The following is a 22,121-nucleotide window of genomic DNA, read 5'->3' as shown; positions in this document are numbered from 1 at the left end:
ACCTGTGCTATGTGTTATATATATAGCTGTATATAAGAGTTTATTTTGATTTTTCCTTAACATGTTAATATACATAAGAAAAGAAACCTTCTTTTGGATGAAATTTAGATTCTAAAAAGAAACTCTTAGTATGAGTAAAATATTCTGCAGATTTATCTTTAAATCTATGAAATCCATACTTCACGTCTTAGTAAGACTCCCGATCCTGTGCAAAACATGTGATGAGAGCATATACGTCACATCTGGAATAGTCTTCACTTATTCCTCCACAAAAGAAAGCAGGAATAGAAGGGCAGCATAAAGTGAATTGCTTTTCATTTTATATTCCTACTTCATTAAAGTAGGAATTTTAATGTTTCTGGTAGATAAAATGAACCCATTAGAGGTGCAATTTGCAGATTCCTCGCTGCAATTGACTCCAAAGCAATATGATCTACATGCAGAATTTCTTATTTCAAAATATGAATATTATTTACAAACTAATTAATCAACTTTGCAGCCATTTCACAGCTAAGAATTGTATTTTGGTACCTTCTTACAAATAATAGGCTTTAGCAATATCCAGTACCTCTTGGACAGTATATATAATATAAATATTTCACACCGGAAAATTGCAATGAATATATCTGAAGTCATGCACATTGAAAATGGACTATGTTTACGAGCAACAGGGAAGAAGAGAATGACAAGAATATATACTATATACTGAGTTAGAAACTGTCTGGAAATACAATGATCATAACAAAAGACAGCTACTAAAATGATACATTCCTCAGGTATGACTTTAGAGCATTCAGTTCTGGAGACTCCAGCATTCAGCACATGAAGAACTGAGTGACTTGCCAGACTATTAGGAACAAATAGCTCTCACTAGCCACGTACAAGATCAATAAACATAAAGCATAACTGGAACCACTTCCATGGCCAAAGCCCAGGGACTTAGAATACAAGCATTTATTGAAGTATTGCTGAACAAAGGCTCATATATCACATTTATTATTTTACAAGAGATAATCAAATACTTTTTTTTAGGGCATATTTTAGTTCACAAAGAAAACCTTGCTACATACAGCACATGGTGAAATCTGTTATTTAATACAGGAGGCTGAATTCTAACAAGATATGGTTCCTCTGAGGTAATATGTATATATGTATGCTTATAAATGATCAATTCAGTTCACTGCAAGCATTTTAAGATAATTTTGGATTTTTGCACTATTTTCTGTTTTTCACAAATTAAAATGATAAAAACTGATTTTTTTTTTTCTTTCCTTCTTAAATCCAACTGCTGCATATGCTTTTGAAAAAAGCTCTACAAGTTAAGAAATACTCCAGGTATTGTATTGTGTATCCAATTGTGTACCACTGTAAACACTTTCCATAGCATGTATACACAAAGTTAATAACATCTTCATTTTCAGATCACTGCATATTAATCAGTTTCTCTTAACTTTTCAAATTTGTAAGTTCTGAGAAATATTGTGCAGGAAAAACTGTAATGCCACATTGCAATTTGGAACAAAAAATTACTAGACTAATACACTCACAAAATACCCAGAATATTAACAAAAGACTGACCGGAGTTAGTTTCCTGGAATTTCTTAGCTCACAAAAGAAAAACATAACAGAAATTAGATTAATAGCTTTCTTAAAAATGTGTTTTTCCTAAGTGCACGACTTGTACAGCCAAATGAGAAGTTTAAATGTAGCATGTCAGGTAACAAGCTCATTCAGTGTGCTGTACCTCAAATATATATATATATATAAACACAGACATGAAATGTGGAGCATACCTGTACTGTTAAATGGCCCGTGGTACTGCTGTGCTTGAGCCAAAAGAGAATCAAGGCAGTATGTTGATATGGCTTAGTACAGCATTATTCACATTTACTTGCAGCAGTTCACAGGCAGGCAATGTGGTCATCTTGGAATCACCTTTCATTGAGTTAATAATGCTGACAAGTTACCAGCTCACATCCAGTGCTGGACTAGAACATGAAACTGTCCAAGTCAAAAACTACATTGCTACTAATCCACTGAACAGTTTAACTCTGGTAAGATTAATACAAGTTTGGAGTCCTCAAGCACACCTACATAATAATGTTTTCAATTCTCAGAGTTACTAGAAAGACATATTTGCTTTAGCGTGGTTTAAGTCATGACAAACAAATGGATCATTCTTCAGATTGCAACTATACAAATGTCTAGTTCTGAAAAATCCAGCTGATATTTCTCTCCAGGCAGTTCATAGCAGGTACCCACAAAGCAGGGAAAAAGTCCCTGAAAAAAAATTAAGGCTGTCAGCATATGAAAAACTAAACACCCTTCCACAAAAGAAGTACCAAGCAGAGACTGGCAGTAAGTGAATCTTCAGATTCACAGAACCTGTGGAGAAACACATTAGTATTTATGACGGGGTCATCCTGTTGGAAGAGATTTGATTTCATTCAACATTAGAATGGCAGTCCATATCATTATATACTTGCAAGTTCCTTTCTGTTAATCAAGTGTCAGGTGAAGTTGCTTTAATCCTCAGAGCCACATAAGATTTCTGTAGTCTATGGTTGAGAGTTACCTCTATCATGGGTGTGAAGTGCTTTTTCTTGGAAACATGCTGTCTTGCACTCCTGTGTATTTATAGTACTTGAAGAAAACAGTCTGGGAGACACATACTACAGACTCAAAGACAAAGGATAGGTCCAACAGGAATTCCTAGGCAGGAGGAGAAAATCTGGCATTTTCCTAAAGGTGGTCCTATTGGCAGAAGAGCTAAGAAGAAAGGGAAATAGGGAAAATGTCAATTACAGAAGCAACAGCTTCTGGCTTGAAGTCAGCAGCTCAACTTGAGGCCATTGCAGACACCATCTGTTCAACCACTACTGAGCGGTTTATATTAGCATACAGAAGCACCCATTTGGAAAATTTCTGGGGAAAAAACAAACAAACTACCAAACAAACAAACAAAAAAACCTACTCTCTAAGTAAGTTCCAGAAAGAGCTGTGTTATTTTGTATATAAGGATCCTCCACTTATTATGTTGTATAGAATCATGACCTTGTCTACAGGTACTACTTTACTTCTTATTTGTGTAATTTATGATAGCCTCTACACACAGTATTGCTTCAAATAAAATGACTATTTCCACTTATGTCAATCAGAGCAAAATCTATACTTTTGATCCTGTCCTTTGAGCACTCAGAGCACAAAAGATTTTCATTATGTAATCACTGTGAAATTATGCCTCCACATCAAGATTTTTTCATCACACATGTTGTATAATACCATATTTAGGCCAATGAAATCCCAAGCTCCTGCACTGAAGGGCAGACTTCACAGCCAAGTAAAACAGCACTGTTGCTCTGCTATAAATATTTGACGGAAATCTGTCAAACCCAGAGTTTTCAATCCTGTGATATTTAATATTCCAAAGACATAAAATTCCTTGTATAAGCAATTAGGCTTTTTTTTTTCCAGTTTTTTTCTCTAAATTTTAATATGTTTTGGAATTTGATTCTGGGGTAAATCAATAAGATGCTACTTCCTTTTAAATTAGAATGCTAAATAAAATAATTTTCTCCCCACCAGTCTGGTTTTTAAAACTATATTTTTCAAATTTTAAATTGTAAAAATCAGATTAACTTGCAATTTTATGCTTGACATTGTCATTACTATTAGTTCACACTTCCAGATGTTCAGTATTCCAGATGATCCTTTGCTTTTTACATGTAAACAATAAATGAGAATCTATTGTTCCATAACACAAACTTTCTTCCACGTGGCTTTTAGAGCAAAATGTAATTTGCTATAATTTCTAACATCATTTTCATGCAAGTTTAAGATATATATCAAATATATATATATCTTTTTGTCCACTTCCATATTTGGTTTTCTTTCTTGTTTTAGTTTTGTTTCATTATTCTTGTTCATTTTAAGAATATTCCAACTACTAAAAATAATAGTCAGTACTATCCTTTCTTGTACTTTAAATCTTTGCACTGAGCATGATGTGAAGACATGGTTGTTCCTTCTTTTTTTCTTTCTTTCCAGAGTCTGTTCTACTTGTTTCTATTTTGTTACATTCCTTGAGTTTAACTCTATACAATTATTTTGTACTCTGATGCTATAAGTTGCTAATACTTTGAAGTGTACTTTTAAAGTCAAGTCACTGTCAACTATATTTCAACAGTCTCCAAGGAACAAAACTGTGATCTAGATCTAGAATGTATTCTTGGTAATTTGCCTGTTGAGGGTTTTTCTTTTTGGTCACAAAGATCAGAAACAGGAAGAAAGTATATTTCTAGTGGATGCATTTCTTTCAGGAACAAAATATTTTGCAAATGAAAACAAATAATCTTTTAATCCCTCTTTTTCTCTTTTTTTTTTTAACTAATGGAGGTACAAATAGGCAAACATTGAACTGTCAAGTTGTGAGGTACGTGCCACATTAATGCTTCACCATCCAAATATGCCTTTTAAATAAACAGAAGCAACCACATTAATAATACATTCCATATATAAGTTTAGTGTAGGAGGGTGCAAATAGCTTTCTGGAAATCTAGCAATTCGTATGGGAGAACATAAATTGTAATTAATTTGGCAAGTAATTATCCAAACATTTATTAACTGCATAAGGTAATACTAATACGAATTTTACATGTAAAGTAAATCCTATCCTTTAGTTCTTATTTCATTTGAAGAACTCAAAAATGAAAGAAATTGTTAGACTGCTGGATCACTTTGGAACAGCATATTATGAAGTTACCATCATACTTATTAATTTTAATGCATAAGGAATACTATATTGCTGTGCTTAGCTAAAAAAAAAAAAAAATAGTTTTTTAAGATGCTCAAACTGGTTCACGGTAGTGTTGAGAAGGCTTATATGGATTTTTAAAGAGGAAGCCTCCACTTCATCCTCTTCCCCTAAAAACACTAAGTTTCATGGCACTGTATGCAATACCAACAGAGAACATTTGTAGGGGTTCCACAAAGGGTTATCTCTTTTACCTGTGTGAGGACAGATCTTACAAAACAAATTCTACTGAAGTTGGTGTATGGATTAGCTTGAATTGAAATGTTCAGTAAAACTCTGTCCAAATACAAGTCAATTTTGTTTAATACGTGTCCATATGCAGGAGCCTCAACCAGCTAACTGCCCTGCTGAAATAGAGTAGATGAGCAGAACAGCTTTAGCTGTATAAATTTCAAACAGGAGTTTGCATTAAGATTCTGAGAATTGTCTTTTTCTGCTTTTGGTGTTGCTACTACCTTGACTAAGTAATGTTACTTTTCTAATTCAAAATCTCATGTCTGTAGTCCCTACTCTTTCCTATCTCCCTTTTTTCCTCCACAGTATTTTCACACTCTTGTCTTTCTTTTCTACAACTGCAGTGCTTGCTTCCTTGCCAGCAGAGAAATTTCTCTTCTGTTCTCCTTCTCTTGCCCCAGAGACACAGCATTATACATATTTCCTCCATTTCTTATTAACATATCACTTTCATCTGGCTCTTCCTCCTTCCAGTGTAAACATTCCTTAGTTTCTGTGTCCTTAAAAGGCCTGCTGTTGTCCAAATTTGTTTCTCCAGCTACAGATCATTTCTCACTTGCTTAATAACAAAGAACATGCCATTTGCTGTCAGGTTTTTTTGTTGCTGTTTTTTTTTAGTCTGTTTTGTTTTCTGTCAAATACATTCTACCCTTGAATTTCACTGAAATTTTTTCTGATGGTCCTTCTATTCCTACTGCATCTGAAAACTCGTGGCAGCCAAGTGAAGGCCCTGGTGACTGGAAAAAAAGCTAATGTCACACCCATTTTCAAAAAAGGATAGAACGGATGACCCAAGGAACTATCAACCTGCCAGCTCCAACACTGTGACAGGGAAGATCACGGAATAGATCCTCCTGGAAGCTGTGCTAAAGCACATGGAAAACAGGGCAGTTGAAATGAGACAATAGCATGGCTTCATTATGGGCCAACTTAGTGGCCTTCTATGACAGCATAACTACCTCAGTGGACAAGGGAAGAGCACAGTAAATTCTCATAAATGGAAGAAAATGACTGTGATTTGAGAAAATAAACAAGTACTATTTTTTAGTTATCATAATTCTTTAAATTAAAAAGGTTTACTAGTTTTCCAACAATTGAGGTATAGATATATTATTCTTTATGTAACATTTCAGTTAGAAACAATTTTGACCACATTACATCAGCTATAATAATATATATTGCATGTCTCCAATAAATAACCTAAAATGGACATTCAACAAAAATTGCTAATGTCAAACATAGATTAAGTTTCTTTAACTGGGAGTATTTTATTTTGGCTATGCTGAAGCACAAAAACAATTTGCAACAAGGCAGGATAAGCAATGTAAGCTATCTAGAGAGTGCAAAGATAATCCATAACAAGGGTAAGCAATCACTCACTTTTAACTATATTTAGTGGTAAGAAAGTTTCTGAATGAAGCAGACACATAGTGGATGCACATGAAATGATTTCTCCCAAAGTATCTGCTTTCCTGCAAACTCTCTGGCTCATCAGAGGTTTAAAACATCTCTAATCCTGGATTGTTTAAGTAACTGTAATTAAGTCAAAATGTGCAATTCGGTATGCACTTATCCTTGTGGCTACCTTTGTTTTCTTTCTCTTGACATCCTTTTCTTACCTATATTTAATTTACAATTATAGATCAATTTCCTTCTCACTTCTCTCTAGCTAGAGTGCTGACTCAGCATCCATGCAGTTTCCATAGAGCACAGACTCCTTGCAGATCAGATACCATGCAGGATCCTAAATGCATTTTTGACAGCCTCACAGCCTTGCCAATTCTCTTGACAGGCATGCAGTTGTTGACATGTAATCATTTTTGAGAACATGGTAATTCATCAGTTTTCCATTACTGTAATTTTTAAATGGAAAGTCACTAAAAACCAAATAGCATAGATTGGGGCAGAGGTTTTGTTACAAATACTTATGTGATTGATGATTTACTGACACTTACGTAAGACAAAGAAATAAAGTTTGTCATAGATTGTCATACAGTTCATCAAAAACACCAATCTACCATTCATCATTCATCCTCAGCATCTATGGCCTATTAATATTAGATGAATGGATTATGAAATACTTTGAATGTTGCACCTCAGTGTCACAGACAAGAAGATCAATATTAAAATGATTTTTAATATGGACAGTTACAGTCAGGAGCTAAGTTGGTAACTTAGCCAATATACACTTTCATTTCAATTTGTACTTGATGGCAATTGCAATGACTTACAGAATTAAACCAAAAATGGCACATCATCAATGCTGAATTTCCAGTGTAAAAGACTGTTCAATTCAAGGCTATGTACTGTCCAGCAGAGCCACCAACCAAAGACTATTTGAAATGACTGTGGAGCAGCTTGGATAAGATCACATGGAAATCAGAAAGTGCTGCCAAGAACTCTGCAAGATTTAATTATCCTCAGCATGGTATCAGATCATACGGAGAATCTAGCTGTGTAATAATATTTTTTCAGCTGTCTGACAGGAAAAGATTGCTGCCTGAGTTAGCTTCTCATCTAGAAATGTTCAAATACACATAAAAACACAAATAGAACTTGAATTCACTGTCACTTTCTGCAAATCCATGAAAGATCTGCCTGCCTTTGCTCATCAGAAAAAAAAAAAAGTAATAATAATATTTTGTCCAAAACATCAATCAATATTAGAAAAAAATGCCTTCATTTCTTAAATGCTATGAATAAATAAATGTCTTCAATGATAACCCTGTCTCGTTGACTATGGCAGCATTATAGCATCACAATTATAATTAGGCTGTGATGACAGCCATAAATCTTTAACAGTAGAAAAATACACTGTAAATAAAAACTTTCCTAACATACCTAAATCTATAATGCTGATTTTACCACAGATGAGGCCAACATTTTCAGAACCTGGGATGGAACTGGACCATTAATAAGCTACACTATAGCTTTGTTTCCTCCATACTAGAACTGTGTCTCATACGTTAGTTTGGAAGATCACATCCCCTAATATCACCATTTTCAGTCTGACACACATTTTTGCTGAATAGAAACATTCAAATGCCACGAACCTGCCTGAACGTCTGAGTTTGGCAATATTATTTAGGCTTGGAGCTTTCTACCGAATGAGGTGGTAAATTCTAGATTTTCAGATAATCTCTACAAGCATGTGTATATATGAGATTATGCATACATACACGTGTACATATTCATACATATGCATGAGTCTTATTCATGTACCAAACAACATAAATGTAAATTCAAAAAAATCAAAACGGAAAGCTTACTCTTTTATAAAAAATAATACATGGAGGTGTGACCAAAAAAACCAATTGTGAAATCAATATGCTGTGACAGTAAATTGATGGCTTAAGATTCATATCATGGATTTCAGATTCAAATAAAACCAAGAGCCAAATTTTCTGGATTCTTTATCAAGCAAGGCAAGTATGCAGTAAGTTCAAACATATTGTCAAACTTGCATTGTCAAAATCAGTAGCTTGTTTTGATCTTGGAATAACCTTTTTTTTTTCATATCCTAATTAGGTATGAATTTGTAAGCAGAAAAATAAAACAAAACAACAACCCACCACAAAACAACCCACTCTTCCAATTCACAGTTAAGATAAATACTTCACTAGTCTATTTCCATTCCCGGATTAGCAAGGAAGTAGGAGGGTAACAAATGAATAGGTGTTACAGAGTTCAATAAATACACTGGCTTATACATTTATACTAGGTACTAGAAAGTTCCTAACTAAACACTTTGAATGATAGAATTAACTAACTCTAATTCAGTGCAGTTTTTGCTTCTTTGCTTCTTTCTTTGTCATTCTTTTATTTTACCCAAAAAAAAGAAAAGCAGCAAAAAAACTTATATCAGACTTCTTGTACATATGAATTACGATGGAGTAAAACATAAACCAGTGAAAAGTGCCAACCATACCCTTGCTATGATTTGAGCATATATTTCAAGCTGCTGAAAAATTTGTATTTTCAAGACAGGAATAAAGCAAACACACACACACAAAAAAAGTGTGAATAAATCATTTTGTTTGATTTTTACTCAAAAAATATCTAAGCAGCTTTTTCTAAACAACTGATTAGAAAAACATACTTCAATAATTTGTCCAAAGAGCAAAAATTTCAGAGATTAGTTTACAACTGACATGGTAAAAAGAAAAGGTTCACAAAAACTACAGAATTATTCAACTGTAATAAATGTTTACAGCAACATGGGTTGGTTGGGTTTAGTTTTTTTCTTTTTTCCTGTTTTTTTTTCCTTCATTTTGTTTCATTTAATTTATTTGTTTTTTATTTACTTTTTCTACTGTAGGATTGGCATTTTATAAAAAGACATGAGACTGCACTTGATGTGGGCTAAAGATATATTACTCAGACAACTGGAAAGAAGAGAAAAAGCTACTTGCCTACTGATTTGTCATAGCAAAATTCCACAGTTTACTATCTCCAACATAAATATATTAATATAAACTACTGTGAATGGACAGATATACTGACATTGTATATGGAAGGTGTTAAAAGCATTAGCAATATCACCCCTGATATTTTTCATAAATAGAAGAGTACTATGAATGGAAGCAGTATCATTTTTAAACAACCAGCGTCAAAAAGAAACTCTGCTCTAATAACAAGGTAATCCAAGTGATTTGCTCTCATAGTAAGCAAATGTAACTCAAATCATGGTCTCCCTACAGCAGTTTGGCACGTGAATTTCCTTCAACCTCACGGTCTGGAAAAATTCTGAGGCTTGGCAAGAGAGCAGCACAAGAGTACAATTGTATGCAGTACTGTGAAGAAAAATTGTATTATTCCTTCTTTTTCTTTAAAAAAAAAAAAAAGTGATTATATTAATACAAATATTTATCTGTTTTTAAAAACATTGCAAAAAGTGTCATCAAATACTCTAATCTTTTACTATCTCACCACAATCCAGTAACAGCACCTGCTTCTGTATTTATAAATTTAGAATTGTAAAGTCTATTTTTTTTTTCATTTATATGACATAAAATGCCAGCTAATCAAAGTACACTTCAAAATGAGACTGTGAGCTATGTGATCATCTTCTATGGAAGCATTACATGTAGAATTCTCTTTTTCTTCCTTATCTCTTTCCTACTCAGTGGAGCAGCTGTCTCAATATCAGTCATGCTTATTAGACTTCAAGAATACATCTTTAAACAGAGAGGACCACCCCCATCATGGCCACAGCATTGTCCTGAAATTGTCCCTCCCAGGAAACTCTTGGACCACATGCTAATTAAAAGCTATTTATCACTGACGGCCTTTCCCAAACTGCCAACTTACTATGACCACCCATTGTGGGTTTGCATGGGGCATGCAATTCATTTAACAGAAACAGCTCCATGAGTCAAGCTAAAGGACAAAAAATTTAAAAAGTGAATAAGTAACATAAATGAATAAATGATAGCTGAATACGTGACATGAGTAGGCTACAATCCCATCCTCAAGCTAGATTTGTAAGTTCTTTTAAATGTAAATCATTTGAGTGTTTTAAGACTACTATTTAGTGCATACAGCCACCGTCTGTAGCAGATACTTAACACACTCCAGAGCATGAAGCCCTGGAAAAGTTCAAAAGCCTCTGATAAATTCACATGGGTTACATGCCACCTATATAGATTTCCAGATTTATTCCAATTTTATTAATTTTAATATTAAATAATGCCACTTTTGTCTTGTGAACATCAGACATTAATACTGTACAACTTTCTCTCTATAATCCAAAATTCCATTTGCTGTCAAATGCTGTCCTTACCATCTACTGCATAAATTCCAGTCATTTTGATGTTCTCTTAGTTCTAAGTGTTGCAGTATTAATTTTGACATTTAAGTTATTCCAATGTTTAAAGCATAAAATCTGCAAGTTAGAGGCATAGTGGAAATTAAAATGAAAGAAGAGATTGCACAGAGGATGTGGTTTGAATAGTGTCCACTAATGATCTGTAACATAATTCTGATTAAGTTTAGCTCTTAGGAAGCCCTTCATTCTAGGCTTTGAACAGAATTCTGATGGACCCTATTCCTTGTTTTCATTGTGAATGGCGAGGCCTTGTCTTGCGCCCAATCAGCACAAAAGAAAGAAAATTAAATAAATGAAATAATGTCAGAAAATAAGTACACAGAAACACTGAAAGGCACTTTACTATCTAATATTCTAGTAACCTAAAGTGATTTTCAATACTATTTTTTACACTATACTTTTTGGCACCACTTCTTTGGAATCAGTGCACATTAAAACTACACATTAAAACTCTAGAAATAGCTCAGTGGAACAGGAAATGCTTACAGAAGTGGGAGCTTGAAAACTACAGCAGTTTTGTGCGTCAGCTGTAAGCACTGTGTGACCGTCTGCCCAGCTGTAGTAGTCTCATTCAATTGGATTCCAGACCTGATGTCATGTAGTTCTTTTTTACAAAAGTGCTTAATGTAAAAAAGAAAATATCTCTTGCCTCTTTACAATCTTCTATCATGTAATTAAACAACTGAATTAACAATTGCTCTTTTACTCAATCCTGGAGAAGTAGAGACCAATCTCTTTTCCAGGCTCTTTCATGGTCTGGTTGGTTTGCTTCATTAGTTATGTAATCACCAGAATTTTTCGTGAGAAAAACAGAGATTTGTCTTTTAAAACAAACTATCCTGAAGCATTCCTGCCACTAACATACACATCCTGAAGTTCCATAATGCACATTCTCATTATTCCATGTGACATAAAAATTAATAAAGTTTTGTGAATTTAGTATTGCTGTGTTTTGGGGGGTTTTTTCCTTCTCTTTTTTTTTTAAGGTTTAATTTTCCTCTGGATAGTACTCATCTTCTATGGCTGACAGATTTATAATGCTTATATGTGCCTGGACAATACAGCCTGGGACTGAGAATTTATTTTGTTTCTGCATTATTCCTCTCCATCTCTATTTACCCACAGCATGAAAGTACATTTTATTGCTGGGTAATCCACCTTTTCCTCAGGAAAATATTCTGCAGATCATAGCAAATTCAAAAGCCAAACCATGGTTTTAAATGGCATACTCAAAGATTTTCAGCAAAAAAGGATATTCTGTTTAAAAGCAATGAAGACATATAGCTCACACTTAAAGAAAGTGGGATCATATTTGTTCCACATAGAACTTTGTATCACTTACAGAAATCTTGAAATAATGCACCTAACTTTCCTGAAGAACCTTATTATTTGCAAGATGCTTTTAAAAATTCTGTTTCAGTATCTAAAGTAAAAGGAACAAGAGCTGCTCAAGTCATGGGATTGCAATGCTTGCATAACACTGGGTAAGACAGTGGGAAAACCAGCTAACCCTGCCAGACTAGCAGCTTCCCAGTGGAGAGTGTATCATATTCTGCAGTGCAAACAAAACATTCTGAAGTTGAGTCATTCATAGACAGAACTCCAAACATAAATTAGATTTGAAATTTGGAAAAAGAATGCACTTAGAAGCAAAAAACCACTCCACTCAGTAAGCAGCATAATATAACTGTATAGATAAGTTATTGATGGTAGAACTTCAAATGTTGTATGATACAGCAGAAGCCAACATTTCAACTGCCAGCTGGAATCTATTCAGAACATTTAGATCATGTATAGTTTATAAGAAAAACAAAACAGTAATCTGTGCCCAAAGCTTATTCTCAAAATACAGTATTCTGCAAGCGAGAGAAGGAATTATGGAAATCCTTAAAAATTTTGAAAGAAAACACAGCTAAGGAGTCCCTCATTTAATAGTTTTTTTACTGTTAAGATGAGTCTTAATGGATATTTAACCAAAACGGCACAATGGAAAATGGATTTTTCCCAAACAACGTTAGTTTGTTATTTTTTTACTTGACAGTAATAAATATCATGCATTTAGAAGCATCTATTGTTTTCCCTAACATATTCCTCTAGGCACTCAGACTGCTTCTTAAGCAAAAACAAAAAATGCATGATTTTATTTTGTATCAAACACAGCATTAATTCATGTTTTATAGTAAATCAGCCCTAAAAATAAAATGGAAGAAATCCACCCAGACAGAATCTGAGGAGAAAATGTTATGTTCTGCGGATACAACAAGATTTTGATAGACACAGTGTGACATTCAGTTTACAGTGCAACCTCTTGGATGTTCTCAAGATTCACCTGCTGGATCTATATCCGTTACTCTTATGAAATTCTAAATCAAGTATATATACATGTAAAATTAACATTTCTGCCATATACACCATAAAATGTAATCTCACTTTATGACTTTTCATAGAATTATATACCGTCGATTTTTATTTTCATTTTTATTATGTTTTCCTAATTTTGACATTATACATTTAAAAAAAACACTTAAGAAAATTAGCTCAAATATGTTAACTCAAATGAGATTATGCTTTTCACTGCTGCAGTCTTCTCACCCCCAGTATTCCATCCACATTCAAATCAAGCAACTAACCTCTGATTATTCACTTTTACAAAATATCCTGTATTACATTCATCATCATCATATTTCAACTCTAAAACTTTAAGTATAACAAACTGAATTTCATCCTGCATGGGTGCATTTTACATTTCAGTCAGCTGTTCTACACCAGTGGAGATCAACTGGAGATTTTGGGATGGAAACAGGCAAAGTAGAAACTTTAAACAGGCAACTGGAAAGCTTCAGAACAGACTGCACAAAATGCAGTAGGATAAGTATTTTGTTTGGCACATAGGTAGTCAAGGAGAGTTCATGAAACGGTTAAGGAGAGAATGTAAATGCACAAGGCTTGCATGAATAATCTCCCATAGACAAGAGCTAGACCTACACATGCAGGGCCAGTCAGATGTCTTCGCACTGCACTTTGCTGAGACCAGGTTTTGGAGAGCTAATTAATTTTAGTGAAATACAAGACCTGAGTTATCTTTACACAAACAATAAGCTAATAAGCTAACAGGAGCAATTTGGAGTTTGACACAGACATAGCTCATAAAGGCTAATGGGCTCAAGCTGTCTACATATGATCAATATCTGCACTGTAATAAAAATATCCGTCCTATGCCTAATTTTTCATTCCCTGAAGTATGCCATTACCTTTAGAGCCAGACTAATATAGTAATGTGGAAAAGTTTGGGTTTTATGGCTCATTGTGAGGACACCTATAAGGCACCAGGGTAACACCAAATAATTAATAAAAGACTTATTTTCTTTTTCCAGAAAATTTATATTTTGAATATACATGTTAGTAGATTTTAAAGATAAATTTTGTAGATTATCTGTATGTGGTGATGACAACCTACTTTTAAAATGATTAAATCTAGCGTTTTTTCTCCAGAAACATTGCATGGAACATTCAGTGAGATAATTTCTGTCAGTATGATAAACCGCAGACTGAAATCTTATCAAAAGGGAATTTCTGAGTTGTTCAAAGCGTACCATATATTTACAACAAGCTAAAAATAGACTACACAATTTCTGCATGAAGAGAAAAGAGAAGAGAAGAGAAGAGAAGAGAAGAGAAGAGAAGAGAAGAGAAGAGAAGAGAAGAGAAGAGAAGAGAAGAGAAGAGAANGAGAAAGAGAGAAGAGAAGAGAAGAGAAGAGAAGAGAAGAGAAGAGAAGAGAAGAGAAGAGAAGAGAAGAGAAGAGAAGAGAAGAGAAGAGAAGAGAGAATATAGCAATGATTCTAAATTTAACTCCGTGAAGAGACAGTTTTCAAATTAAACTCTTAGGCCATAGGAATCAATGGATTGTAGTTTGTTTGGTTTTTTTTTCTACACCCTTTGCATGCAAAACTATGAAAAATTATCTTAGTGATAGTTTTTCAATTGTCTGTGGTTTCTGTTGTTACTGCTTAGACAGGTAGTTCAAACAAAAAAGTTGTAAAACACAGTGATCAAAATGGTAATATCTAGAGTTCCTAATTCCCTAAATTTTCCCATTGCTGTCCTAATAGCATCTCACCAACAACATCTATAATGGGATGACAGTTGAATCAACCTAAGCATTAAAAAACCAAAAAGACAGGGAAAAGCCTGAGATGTGAAATTAATGATATTACTGTATCAAAGCAATAACACCTGTTCTTATGTACGATAGTTAGGCTAGTTTGATTATGTCGGTATTACTCACAGTTAATATCAAAAGATCAAGATCCCCTTGATCTTTTCAGATCAAGGGGACGAAAAAGGAGAAAAAAAAAAATCATTGTAAAATAAATAAGGCACAATTTGTAATTAAAAGGCCCTGCTTGCTACCAGCATCATAACATAAAATTATTGAACCTTTTCTCTAGCAGATGGTGAAGAAAGTCAACAGTGGAAGCCAACAAAGAGTTAATACTTCTGGAAGAGTGGAGCAGAGCCTTATTAATGCAGAGAATAGAGAGGAAGAAAGAAACAGAGAAAGCAAAAAATAGACCATGGTATTTCCGTTCAAAAAAGCACAGTGACTAGAATAATGATATCTACTATGTGTCTTGGCTAAATGTATGGTATATAAATTATTTAATGAGATCATAGCCACAAATATGATGCTTCAGTTGCTTTCTTTGTGACTTAACTGAAGATCTGACATAGCTTTATTCAGATCACCAGCAAAATATTTATTTAATGTGTAACTATAAAATAAAATCAGAATTAGTAAGCTCAAATAGAGAGGTTACTCTGTCTTTGGGCAAGAGAAAATATGTGAAGTCCTTCATCCTATTTTGTCCATTTATGGTAATTCTACCTCTTATGTCCTTTCAAATAATCAGAAAGTTCACATATGAGTTATGGGAAAAACTATACAGGGTCAGACCTGATCAGCTCAGTATCCTCCCTCTTCTAGCAGCCCCAAGCAAACACCGACGAAATAAGAAAGAATGGACTTTTAAGAGCAGCAAGACATAGGAATAGACTAAGTATACAATCCCTAACACTCCGCAGGACTGGAAACTTTCTGAAGAACTTGAAAGATAGGCACAGTTGGCTTCATATACAATGTGTATTAATTTTCCTTTAACAGATTTCTCATCCACAGGTGTATCCAGTCTTCCCTCAAAACAACATAAACTTTCAGCATTCACTGAATTCCATGTCAAGATACTCCAAAGCTTAACTACATGTTAAGGAAAATCAGCTTCATTTGTTTTTAACCTATGACAGGTGTTGTCATTTGATGTAGACTAATTCAGTATTAGAACACGAACAACCATTCTTCACCCATCTTCATCACACCCATGCTGTGGACTTTGCCCATGACTAGCAAAATATTGGAATATGTTGCCCAGAAAAGCTGTGGATGTACCCTCCTCAGAGGCATTCAAGGCCAGGCTGGATGGGGCTTTGAATAACCTGGTGTAGTGGTAAGCATTACTGCCTATTGCACGACACTGAAACTAGATGAGCTTAAAGGTCCCTTCCAACCCAAAACATTCTTTGATTCTATGACTTTTTTAGACACCTCATATAATATCTCAGATTGAAATCCAGGTTAAGTCCAATGGCAAGTGACATCCCTCAAGCGTCTTTACTGGGACATACATCATAAAATATCTCTGTTGAAGACATGGACCATGGGATTGAGTTTGCCAGTGACACCAAGCCATTTGGTGCACCCAAAATGCTGAAGGGAAGGGATGCTAACCAGAAGTTAGCAAGGCCAAGTGCAAGGTCTTGCTCTTGAGTAAGGGCAATCTCAAGCACAAATAGAGGCTGGAGGAGAAATGATTGAAAGCAGCCATGGGTAGAAATACTGGGGCTATTAACTCAATGTGAGCCAGCAATGTACTACTGCATTCATATCATGAGCTATTCCATGTTAGACATCATATAAGCAGAGATGTTTCATATTTTATTACAGAATTTGACAGAATAAAATGAGAATGCTAAAATAAAAAAGATAAATGATGGACACTAAAGCATTTTCTAATTTGATAAGCGTTAGGAAAAAAAATCATAAATACATATTTTGTTTTCATTCTCTTATAAATAGAAGTTATATCACATCACATTTTTTTTTTCATTTTTTCTTTTTAATTTTGCTCTCTCACCACTTCCAGTACTAACAGGTAGTGAATCAGTCTTCTGTTTACCTTCTTTTGGAAACAAGAAATAAAGAAAACCATTGGAAATAAATGGGCTAGAATTTCATGTCACTGCCATCATAAGTTGCTGATCCTTCTTCAGCATCTTTATCTGACCTGAGAAGTTGTTCACTTGTTTTCAGGTGAAACACACCTACTGAGGTGATCTTAAAAAGACAACCTGAAGATGTATAACACATTCTTCTCCTGACCTAAGTTCGCTTCAGCTCACAGCATAGGTTGCTACCTGATCAGGTAATCCTGACAAAAAAGACAATGGCAGAAATAAATGTGACTCTGTCCAGATGTTCATAGAAGAGCAGAAATGAAGGATGCAAGAATGGAGCAAGTCTCAGACATGGGCTTGTAGTATGGTATTGTATGGCAGTAGGAAAATGATCTATTTGTTCAAAGAAAGGTTCTTTCATAATTAAGCCCTTCTGTAAAAAATGATGTCACAGGATGTCTCACCTAGCAAGATATGCCTGACAAAGCAGATACATTACAAAATTAGGAAAAAACATAGATAAGCCAGTCTCCTCAGATTACAATGCCATTATTTTAATAAACAAGTTACTGTAGTTGTTAGACACCTCATACCATTCTTTAGAAACCCAGCAGCTAGGAAAAACAGTGATTCCATCTGTTGATTATTTATATGGAATAAAAGAAAGAGTTACGCGATCCCTTTATCAGGATCTACTCTTTCCTGCCTATATATGCTGCAGGCCAGAAAGGAAGAAAACAAAACAGAAGCCTCCCATCTGCCAAATCAGTTTACAAGGAAAGCTCGCTGGGAGTAAGGACCTCGCAGTTCTGAGCTTCTGTTATTTATATGAAGATCAGGAAGTTTGTAAGAAAATAAGTACAAAGGGCAACTTTAGAGAATTTCTGCTTCCTTCTTTCCCCACTTGTGCTGTACACAGTTGAGACACAGCCAGAAGCTGGGCCAAAATGTTTGGTGTGGCAATATCATACTTCACTGGACAGCTGGAACCATTTTATGCTGCTATTTTAATTTGAGACAGAAGTTGTGTCTGTTTTTCTTTTCATATTTAATATGTTAGCTAAGATTTAGTGTTCCTTTTTCCAAAAGCTCATTTGGAATGCAGATTATTCCATTCTTCATTTTCCTTGCATACATCTAATTGCATTTTTAATGACTGAATTCTGCCATCCTAAACAATTTCTATTCATTCATATAATAATTGTCAGTAGATTTGGCCATAAGTTTCTCGAAGACTATGTAGCAAAGGATAATCCTCTTGGAATAGAAACATTTGAATTTTAATCAAGGTGAAGGAAGACACTTTATACCTGCTCTACAAAGCCCTGAACTGTAGAACTGAAACCTCCCACAGAATGGTTTCTAGTATCAGCAGGTGTTAGATTACATTCTCTGAATGCTCTTTGTTAAGAAAAACATGAAATACAGACTAGCTTTACAAGATGGCAAGAAAAAGAAATACAGTATTTGAAAGATAACTTCCTAAATGGCTATATAAGATAATTAAATCCTAATTCTTACTTCAAAATTTCTATAAGAAACATAGTTGAACAAACTACTAATGTTTGGTCTTTCCTCTTTTTGCCAGAACTTTCTCATTTCAGTTCCTCAGGACAAAGGAGAAGACTGTATTTGAAGTACAAGATTTCCACCACACAGAATTTTTCTACATGCTTCTTAATGGAGCATGAAAAGCAGATGCTCATTTGGTTATCCCTTTCAGTATTATATTATTGGTTCCTGCAAGACAGTTCTGTAGTGTGCAAGAGGAGCAAGACATGTTTATTTTATCTGGCAACTCTGCTTCAGTCCTTTGAAGGGTAGCTTTTTCGGAGGCATTGAGCACAGTAATTTTTAGAACTGTTAAGATAACCGTGCATTCTCACTATCTTTGAAACAAAGCATGAGACATTTTACTTTTGCTCTCTTTTTCAGAAAGGCATAACTAAAACTGTAGAAACCATTATTCTTATCCTTGCAGCTATTTTCTCTTACCTCTCTCTGCAGGGCTTTCACTCCCTCCCTCTAGGCTCTCTCTTCATCTCTCCATTATCATACGTAGGTCCTTTGCCTCCAGTTCTTATTGTTACAATCCAACACTCCCCCTTACCCTCATTTTCTATCTGATTATCTCCAAGTAGCTTTTTTCTCCAGATTATCCCTATGAGTACAGTCAGTGACTTTCCTTCCTACTCCCAGCCAATTCTATCTCCTTCCAGTCCACAACTGACCTCAGCCCTCCCTGTCTGGATTCTTGGTAAACAGAACTCAAGACAGTTGAGTAACCAATTGTTTGGTACCACCCCTAAGTGTCATTCAGACTATTAATGCCATTCAATAGAGTATCTAAATTTCTAAGAACTACACTAAAGATTTTATAACAAATGCACTGTGAATTAAGAAGCTTACCAGTGCAAGCATATTTACCTCAAATCATGTGGTGCACAGCTGTGGTTTGCTGGCAATGTACTTAGAATGACTTGAGTATCTCATTATTAAACTGTATTGTCCTTGCTAGCTAAGAGACAGCTTTCTCTTCCTTTTTTTTAAATTCCACCATCCTTCTTCAGAGTTGTCATATGCGCTTACAAGTCATTTTGTAGGTATAAACAAACTTTTCTGCTAAATAACATTACACAAGGTTGCACACAGCATTACTACTGCTTATTAGAAACTGTAAAAGTAACATCATTCCTACTGTATGAAAAGACATTGTATGAACTTGAAAATAGAAAATCTGGTTATGAACTATCAGGGAATAGAATAAACTTAGTAGGATTACCTTCTCCATCACCCTAATAGGATACCTACACACTGAATCAACCCTATAGCAAGATCGCGGTACAACTAGCAGCTCTATTCAGTTTTACCATCAAAGCAGTTCTTTTAAAGGCAAAGGCCAAAATTTGTAGGTGTAAACATTATAAACAGGTAGGAATCAAACTTGGCACTGTACATTGACCTACACTGAAAAGCTCCCAAGGGTGGTAGAGCTGAAGAACCTTCTTTCCCATGAGCTACTTAGAATAGGATTAAATTTAGTATAGAAGACAAGCTGTAGTTTTGTCGTAAGACTGAATTTCAAAAACCATGTAACCTTTCAGATTGTACTAGTTATGCAATTACTTAAATTTGAAGAATTTCTCCAGAATTATTAACAAGTTTCATACTTGTTCTTCAAGATTTAAACTGCATATCTGCATCACTGAAGGACTGCTAACAGTTGCGTTTTTTTTATTAAGGATGGCTAACAGCGCAAGAAGAGAAGGAAAGAATATAGCCAACCTCAGAAAGTGTGTTATATATCAGATAACATGGTGCCTTTTATATATATATAAATGCAGCTGTATTCTTTGGTATATATATATAAATGCAGCTATCTTCTTTCGTTGGATGGTGGTAAAGGAAATGACTTCTCACCAGACATCAACTGTAGTGCAGTTCTTGGCAGACAATCCTCATACAAAGCCTGCAATACTGCACACTACTGCTTAAAGGGAAAACAGACAAATGAAATTCCTTCCTCAGTATCTTAAAGCAGTACGTTGAATGGACATATATGTAATATAGTAAGTAAAGAGTTGTAAACTTGCTATTAGAACATGTGAGGTCAAGTTGACCCAGTGCATCCAGTTCATCAAAAACATGAAGTAAAATATACTAGCTTAAACAACTGCAGTTGCAAATATTTTGTGTTTAACATTTGTCATGGCAAATGAGTACAAATTTGCCATCTGCTCTGAAAATACACGTTCTGACCATTTTTCATTGCCCCATCTTTTTGCCGCCTTATTCATCAGGATCCAAACTCTCAGCTGCGTTCCCTCTGAAGTTTTCCAACATGCCTGCAGTTTCCATTTCATGACTACGAAGGTCAATCTGAGGGCCATACAGAAGACAAAGGATTCTACCAAAACAGTTTTTTAAAAAAATTATTTGAAAATAAATATTTTTAAAGTTTTCTGCTCTATGTAACCTGGTCTTTGAGAAGAATTCAAAACTTTCATATGAATTTCAGAAAGGAAAAGAACTAGAGCAATTTTTAAGAATTTGTTTGCATTTTTTAGCCTTTGAATTTGATCTCTGGGAATGAAAGAACAGGAAAGATGACAACTGGCCATTTATTCCTCTCAGACAGAAAATTAAAGTAAAAAAGAAAAAGCTGATAAATTTAATTTACATCCATTTTGACGTATTTGTGGACTGTGAGAGGAAGTAATTAGACTGACTTGACACAGATACCAGGGTCAAAAGAACCATGTGAGAGCATTTTCCTGACTTCAATTAAATCATATTAGAGGTGAAGCTGGTCACAAGTTTTATAACCATATTAATTAATCTCTGACAAGACAGTTCGAGTCCTAAGGCACAACATCATACTGGAAAAAATGTGCCCTACGTAGGGATGACACAAGACAAATTTGATACTAAAGCCAAAACTCAAGCAAGCTTAAGTCAGAAAAAGAATTTTCCATATCACTACAGAAGTAACCTCCATGGGGAAAAAATTATGATTAAATGAACCATCAATGGTGAACTAAAATCACAAAGGGATGGCATTTTTATACAGTATGTTCTAAACTGAAATCTCCAGATGTGACCACCAGGAAAAGTATATTTTGTTAGTAGCTAGTAAAAGACGATAATTCATTTTTCCAGACACATCCAAAACTACCTGTAGCCAATTCTGACTAGAGTGGTGGTTAGACAGTAATAACTGTATAACTGCCTAAGAGATCCACAAGCAAATCCCATTACTAGGAACATTATATATGTCTCCCTCCAAACAGGTGGGCAGAAAATTACTGTGAAATCTTCAATGGTTTCCAAGTAAACCTAGCTGTGAAAGAATCTTCCAGATCTTCACTATCAATTTAAACTTCTCCATCTGCTCAATAATATGTTTACAGACAGTTAGTTTATAGCATAATCTTGCCACAATAAAAACAATATATCTGAAACTAATACTATTTGAAATGTAGCTGTACTCACTGGTCATAAAATTAGACTTACACA

At 34.6% G+C, this 22,121-nt stretch overlaps 1 protein-coding gene across 1 annotated transcript in view; it reads right to left on the bottom strand.

Moving 5' to 3' along the window:
- Positions 1-17,266: 17,266 nt before the first annotated feature.
- The window catches only part of WDR27 (WD repeat domain 27), a 56,828-nt gene continuing 51,973 nt past the window's right edge, over positions 17,267-22,121 (bottom strand). Inside the window, exon 25 of the mRNA XM_015857952.1 lies at positions 17,267-20,984. Within this exon, the coding sequence (XP_015713438.1) occupies positions 20,895-20,984 (90 nt within the window). The 3' untranslated portion in view covers positions 17,267-20,894. The remainder of the gene's footprint in view (positions 20,985-22,121) is intronic.

This window comes from Coturnix japonica, chromosome 3 (assembly GCF_001577835.2).
Source record: "Coturnix japonica isolate 7356 chromosome 3, Coturnix japonica 2.1, whole genome shotgun sequence".
Lineage (NCBI taxonomy): Eukaryota > Metazoa > Chordata > Aves > Galliformes > Phasianidae > Coturnix > Coturnix japonica.
The sequence above is the reverse complement of the archived record's forward strand: the minus strand, read 5'-3'. Positions and strand labels throughout refer to the sequence as shown.